The sequence below is a fragment of the Orycteropus afer genome, unplaced genomic scaffold (genome assembly GCF_000298275.1).
Source record: "Orycteropus afer afer isolate SDZICR_OR568_19922 unplaced genomic scaffold, OryAfe1.0 scaffold00259, whole genome shotgun sequence".
In the NCBI taxonomy this organism is placed as follows: Eukaryota; Metazoa; Chordata; class Mammalia; order Tubulidentata; family Orycteropodidae; genus Orycteropus; species Orycteropus afer.
Window position 1 is genome coordinate 677999 of NW_006921846.1, and position 7173 is coordinate 685171.

Genomic DNA, 7173 nt, shown 5'->3' on the forward strand with positions numbered 1-7173 from the left:
GGAGGAAGTAGGAGGGGAGATGTTGCATTGTGGTAAATTGTGGTCAATGTCATGAGACAAAGTGTATGTGAACTGCTGTATGGAAAGTTTATTTGCTCTGTAAATTTTCACACAAATAACAATTAAGAAAAAATACATCAATTTCATGCTTTATGAAAATAGATTAAAGGAAAATAAGAGCAGAAAGGAGACCAATTAAAAACTTGTATTCATATAAGAAAGTAATGGCTAGGATTAGGGTGGTAGGAGTGGAGGTGGTGAGAGGTGTTCAGATTCTGGATATATTTTGAAGGTAATCAAGATTTGCTAATGGATTAGATATGGAGTGTGAGAGAAAATGACAAGTGAAGTATGACTAACAGGTTTCTGAGCTGAGCAACTAGAGGAAGGAGTTGACATTTTCTGAAACGGGAAATAAGTAGAAGGAACAGGTTTAGGGATGAAGGAAGAGATATAAAGAGATTAATTTTGGAAAGTTGATGCCCATTATATGCTCATTATTGAAGGAAGAAGTCCAAACTTCACTGAAATAATTGGCATAAAACAAGGCTTCAGGAATTGATGGAATACCCATTGAGATGTTTCAACAAATGGATACAGTGCTACAGAAGCTTATTTGTTTATGACAAGAAATTTAGAAGTCGGCTTCCTAGTCAACCGACTTGAAGAGATCCATATTTGTGCCCATTCCGAAGAAAGGTGATCCAACAAAATGTAGAAATTATCAAACAATATTGTTAATATCATACACAAGTAAAATTTTGCTAAAGATGATTCAAAAAAGGTTGCAGCAATATACTGACAGGGAACTACCAAAAATTCAAGCTGGATTCAGAAGAGGAAGTAGAATGAGAGATATCAATGCTGATGTCAGATGTATCTTAGCTGAAAGCAAAGATTACCAGAAAGATGTTTACCTGTGTTTTATTGACCATGCAATGCAAAGAATGGGAATTCCACAACACTTAATTGTGCTCACAAAGAAGCTGGACATAGACCAAGAGGCTGCTGTTCAAACAGAACAAGGGGATACTGCATGGTTTAAAAATAAGGAAGGGTGTACATCAGAGTTGTATCCTTTAACCATACTTATTCAATCTGTGTGCAGAGCAAATAGCCCGAGAAGCTGGATTGTATGAAGAACAGGGCACCAGGATTGGAGGAAGACTCATTAGCAACCTACGATATGCAGAAGACACAACTTTACTTGCTCAAAGTGAAGATGACCTGAAGTACTTATTGAGGAAAATCAAAGACTAAAGCCCTCAGTATGGATTACACTTCAACATAAAGAAAATAAAAATCCTCACAACTGGACCAATAAGCAAAATCACAATAAATGGAGAAAAGATTAAAGTAGTCATGGATTTCATTGTACTTGGATCCACAATCAAGACCCATGGAAACAGCAGTCAAGGAATCAGACATCGTATTGTACTGGGAAAATCTGCTGCAAAAAACCTCTTTAAAGCATCAAGGAGCAAAAATGTCACTTTGAGGACTAAGGTCGACACACTTAATCCATGGTATTTTCAACCACCTGAAAGTACCATGGACTATCAGAAGAAATAACAAATCTGTCCTGGAGGCAGTGCAGCTGGAATGCTCCTTGGAGGTGAGAATGGCCAGACTCCGTCTTACCTACTTTGGTCATGTTGTCAGAAGGGACCATTCCTTAGAGAAGGATGTCATGTTGGTAAAGTGGAGGGTCAGTGAAAAAGGGAAAGGCCCTCAATGAGATGGATTGACACGGTGGCTCCAATGATGGGCTTAAAGCACAGCAAGGATTGTGAGGCTGGCACAGGACCAGGCAGTGTTTTGTTCTGTTGTACACAGGGTTGGAGGTGACTCAATGGCACCTAACAATTACAACAACATATGCCCATTATACACCCAAGTGGAGGCAATGAGTAGGCAGCAAGTTCTACCATTGTGGGAGTATACATGTAAATAGCACACATACACACATGGACATGCAAATTTTCATGCACAGATACAGAAAAATCATCTAAAAGAAAACATACCTAAATTCTATGACTCATCGTCCCTGAGGAGTGGAATAATGGATGACATTTGCATATTTTCTTCTTTGTTTACTGTTTTCCAATTTTTAAACAACAAAACTTACACTACTCTTTTAATCATGAAAAAAATAAAAAAGAATTTGTTTTGATTTTAAAGAAGGAATTGGGGAAATGTCTTGAAAATTATAAATGTAGAAGACAGTGCTAGGAAGGAAAGGTAACAATTGGGTATCACAGTTTTGAGGTTTGGGTGGTTGGAGCTTTCTAAAGAGAATATTAGGTACCTAGGGAGGATGCTTAAGATGGAAATGAAAGGCATGGAGGGTGATGGTAAATAACAGAAACATTAAAGAAACAAGTGTGAAAGACAGCAAAATCGGTATTCAAAAAGAGAATGGATTAAATCCAATTAAATAAAATTTTAGATGAAAGTTTCTAGACTTGTGTATGAAAAGTCAACTCATGCTTGAGCTAAATTCTGAAAGACTAAATGAAGAAAGAAAAAGGGAAGGGCAATCCCAGTAGAGAGGCCAGCTTGTAGAACAGAGATGTAAAACCATGCTAAGCTAAGGAAAGAAGCAGTATTCCTAACTACAAAGGGTGCAAGTCAGAGAATGGCATGAGATGAGGCTCTTGAGGTAGGCAGAAATCCACTACAACTTTATGGTTTAAGCTAAACATTTTAAGCTTTATCCTGAAAGTTAAAGACAGCAACTGTTGTTGTTGTTGTTATGTGCTGTCGAGTCAGAACTGACTCATAGCAACCCCTCCTTGGGTTTCCGAGGCAGGCAGTATCACTACGGAAGTAGATTGCTCTATATTCCTTCTGAGGAGTGGCTGGTGGGTTTGAACCAGCAGCCTTCTGGTTAGCAGTCAAGTGCCTTAGCCACTATGCTACCAGAGCTCCCAAGAGAGCAACTACAAAATAATAAATATAGTCCAGATTTGTGTTTTATAATGACCACTCTTACAGAAGACATATTTGAAGGTAGGCAAAACTGAAGAAAGATGACATGTTTGAGGATTGTTGAATTAATCCAGGTGGCAAAAGTTGAGGCCTGAACCAAAACAGCAGATATATGCATGGAGAGGCTGGGAAGTGTTAAGATGTTATATTTTCTTGTACTTGACTAGATTGGGAAAGGTACATGAGGGAGAGGAAATTCTAAAGTTGCCAGCTTGGGTGACTGTATGAACAGTGGCACATTCACTCAGAGCACACGGGAGAGGAAATAAGATTGGGGGAAAATTACTTCAATTCAGATTGTAGTGTGTCTAGGAGAGGACACCAAGTGGGGTTTGTGGATAGAAAGGAGGTAAAGTGTTTTTGTTAACATAAATAAGACTTGGGGTTCTGGAGCCAAATCACCTGGGTTTGAATCCTAGGTTTGAATTACTAGCTGTGTGAACTTTAGCAACTTATAATAACTTCTACGCCTCAGTTTTCTCATCTGTAAACTGGAGATAACAACAGTAACAACTTCATAGGGTTACTATGAGGATAAAATGAGATAACACATCCAAAGCACTCAGAACAGTACACATATAACAAGCATTAAATAAACGTTAATCCTCTCTCAGTGTACATCAGCACTGCCCTAGCTTTGGAACTTTACCCACACATAGGGTTGAGCCTGATGGAAATTTTCAAATTAACAAAAAGAAGAAATAGAAACTTCAAGGTCTTCTAGTTATCCTCTCGACCACAAAACCAAACTCACTGCCCTCAAGTCGATTTGACTCCTAGCAACCCTTCCTTGGGTTTCCAAGGTGGTATCTCTACAGAAGTAGATTGCCCAACCTTCCTTCTGGCTGGTGGGTTTTGAACTGCCATCCTTCTGGTTAGCACTCAAATGTCTTAGGCATTATGCCACCAGAGCTCCCTAGTTATCCTCTGGAATCTATATATGTGCACTTAGACCACGTATTCATATAGAAGAATTTAATAAAACTCAGTTGAAAAGAAGTAAAAATGAATAATGGCACAGAGAATGATTAGATAATGAAGAAACACAATATTCCTAGCAGGTAATAAGACAATAAATGTTTACTATCACCAAAACAAAATGAATGTATAAGCACAAAAAAGAGAAGAAATAACCATTTTTGTTATTGTTCATACCAAAAATAAATTTAATTTGTGATGCAACACATTTTCCCTTTAATGTATACAGCTATATTAAATCCACATCATTTATTCAAATAAAACTCTTACTTCACGGTTGAGGATCAAATCTTATTTTCAATACGAAATATAAGGTCCAAGATACTTTGCATACCTCTTTTCGCCATCCACAGTTTGTTTTGGCTTGTTTCTTGTGACAGAAGTTGAATGATTAAGAATCCTAGAAGTAAATCAACACATTAGTTTTTAAATATTGAAGAGAATAATGTGTACAATACATGAGATAAAATATCTCCAAAATAAACTGCATCTGGTCCATGAAGATCTTTGCTAGAAAGTAATACTTAAATTTATTACTTAGATAAGATGCCCACAAACACGCTGGCTATTTAAACGGAACAAAGTTCAACAATTCGTCCATGCATCTTCTTTTAGTTTCTCAGGGTTTGCATACATACTATTATCCTTTGCATATATAACTTTTAGCTGAGAAAGAAGATAAAAAGATAAAGATTTTTTAAATACCGTCATGACTGATTTTGTTTTCCCATTACAATAAATGAGATGAGGTACACTGACACTACAAGAAGAAAATAATACATAATCATTTCACCAGGGGCAAAACCAGTGTTAAAGTTCAAATCATTTTTAAAAAACATCAAGGTTACTAAACTTTTAATAACCAAATGAAACCTTATTTGAAGAAAACAAAAATTTGAACCACTGTAAGAGAGAGCTATTTGTTCATCATTTTATATGATTTTAAATCTTAACCTCAAAGTCAAAAGTAATGTATTTAGTAACTGTTTTCCTTTAACATAAGAAACTAACATTTAAGAGTTTTTCATTTAGTATTAATAAGAATATAAGCATAAAGTTCAGTGTTATAAAAAGTGGTTTTTATTTATAATCTTCAGACATCAACTATGATGAAAATATATAGGATGTAAGATATAATTTTATATCTTACAAGGATATAAATTTTTAAATACAAATATGGTTAACATAAAGAAACCAATTTCCATGACTCCTTATTTGCTCAGTAGCTCAGATCTAATAGTCTCACTAGGAGGAAGACACAGTGAGGTGCAAAGGACAAGTATTCAATGCACACACAAATCAAAATAGCTCTAGACCAAATAATTTCAGAGTTAATGACTCCTTTACTCTTTGTATGGGCACACGTTAACAGTACACTGAATCTCCAAATGAAGAATTAAGGTAATGAAATGTCTAAGATAATTAGGAATACAATTTTTTTTAACAAGTGATTATGAAACAGTAAGACACAGCAGTTAATACTTCCCTAAGAAAAAATAACACAATTGCGGGGGGGAAGAGGGAAAGGGAACACCAAACTACACATATTCTTCCCTACTTCCGCTTCTCTCCCTCCACCACCACACTTACACTAGTTTTGGGATTATCGGTGTCTATGAGTCATACTGGACCAGAAAGAAAAAAATAAAAGCTGAAAATAACTTATCTATAAAATATTTTATGTTCTTAAAATTCATCTATGTAATATTTTGCTATGAATACTGATATTGTACTCTGAAATACTATTTTATCTAATATATATTCTAGATTATGAACACATTTCCCTAATCCAGTAACCAGTATTATATTTTAAGTGAAAGACTATACAATTCAGCTGCATCAACCTGACCACTTCATTCTTAAGGCTTCCACAAACTCTAGATACCTTGATGCACGTCCTGCTGCTCTGGTCCTCTGGAAGAGCTTTTCACTGAATGATGCTCTATAACATAAAGGCTTCCGTCTGTATTCACATTTCACGTACATCAACCAAACCAAAAGATGGGAGAAGTAAGAAAATGTTTTGGGAGAGGACAGGGAAGTCATTAGTAAAGCAAGTAGAAAAGAAAGAATGGATAGATTTCAAGGGTTGAGAGAACTTCCTAATTAGTTTTAATAAGGTAGATGTTAACATGATACGCCTCAAACTGAAATGCTCATATAATCAATTAAGAATCACATGAAACAAGTAATATACATAGTGTCTTTAATTCTAAATCAAAACAATAAACTGCCCAAAATCTGATTTTGCTTTCCATGTCCCTTAATTATACTTCAATTATAACTTGTCATTACTATATTTTGTTATTGATCTATATTATATAACACATCCTTCCACCATAAATAAAAACTTTCAGGGCATATCTAAAAGCACATAAAATAATTATTAAAAAGAAAGACAACAGAAAATGTTATAAAGTTCACAAGAATGAACATACAATGTGAACCAGTCAATCGAAGACATTCATTGCAAAAGCCCACACATATTGTGATCTTTTTTTTAAGATAGCAAAACCAATTTTAAGAAGGCAGCTAAATACCTACATATTAACCTGCATAGTAATATCAGTACAATAAAGAGAGCTGTTGTTGTTGTTGTTATGTGCCTTTGAGTCAGATCTGACTCATAGCGAGCCCTCCTTGGGTTTCCCTCCTTGGGTTTCCAAGGCAGTATCACTACGGAAGTAGATTGCCCAACCTTCCTTCCAAGGAGTGGCTGGTGGGTTTGAATGGCCAGCCTTCTGGTTAGCAGTCAAGAGCCTTAGGCACTATGCTACCAGAGCTCCCATAAAGACAGCTAGCCCCTTCTATAATACTAACATACATAAGTTGGGCTGATGAAAAGTTGAAGAATGGACTAATTCATAGAGCAATGCTATATTTAAAATCCTGATTTTTTATCACTACTTTTTTTTTAATTTCCCAAATTATAATGAAGGTAAATTAACACTTCCTGAATCACTATTTTAATATAGTCAAAGTCATTGATTGAGTGACTTCAATATACTCAAATACAATTATCCAATTTTGGGCAGGAATGATAAAGATTAGTTTTTAAAAATTCAACTTAAGTGACTTTGTTAATACAAAGTAGCTTGATCTATGTATCTCAATTAGAAGAAGGGCAATCTTCTAGAAAACTAGACTTCAAACTTTGAACACTACCTTATTTTCATGTAAATAACACCCATGTTGTAAGTTTTT

General features: G+C 35.4%; 1 protein-coding gene across 1 annotated transcript in view; it reads right to left on the reverse strand.

Moving 5' to 3' along the window:
* The window catches only part of LRCH2 (leucine rich repeats and calponin homology domain containing 2), a 134098-nt gene that overhangs the window by 24091 nt on the left and 102834 nt on the right, over positions 1–7173 (reverse strand). The window contains exon 11 of the mRNA XM_007949990.1: positions 4304–4369. Coding sequence (XP_007948181.1) covers positions 4304–4369 — 66 coding nt within the window. The remainder of the gene's footprint in view (positions 1–4303; positions 4370–7173) is intronic.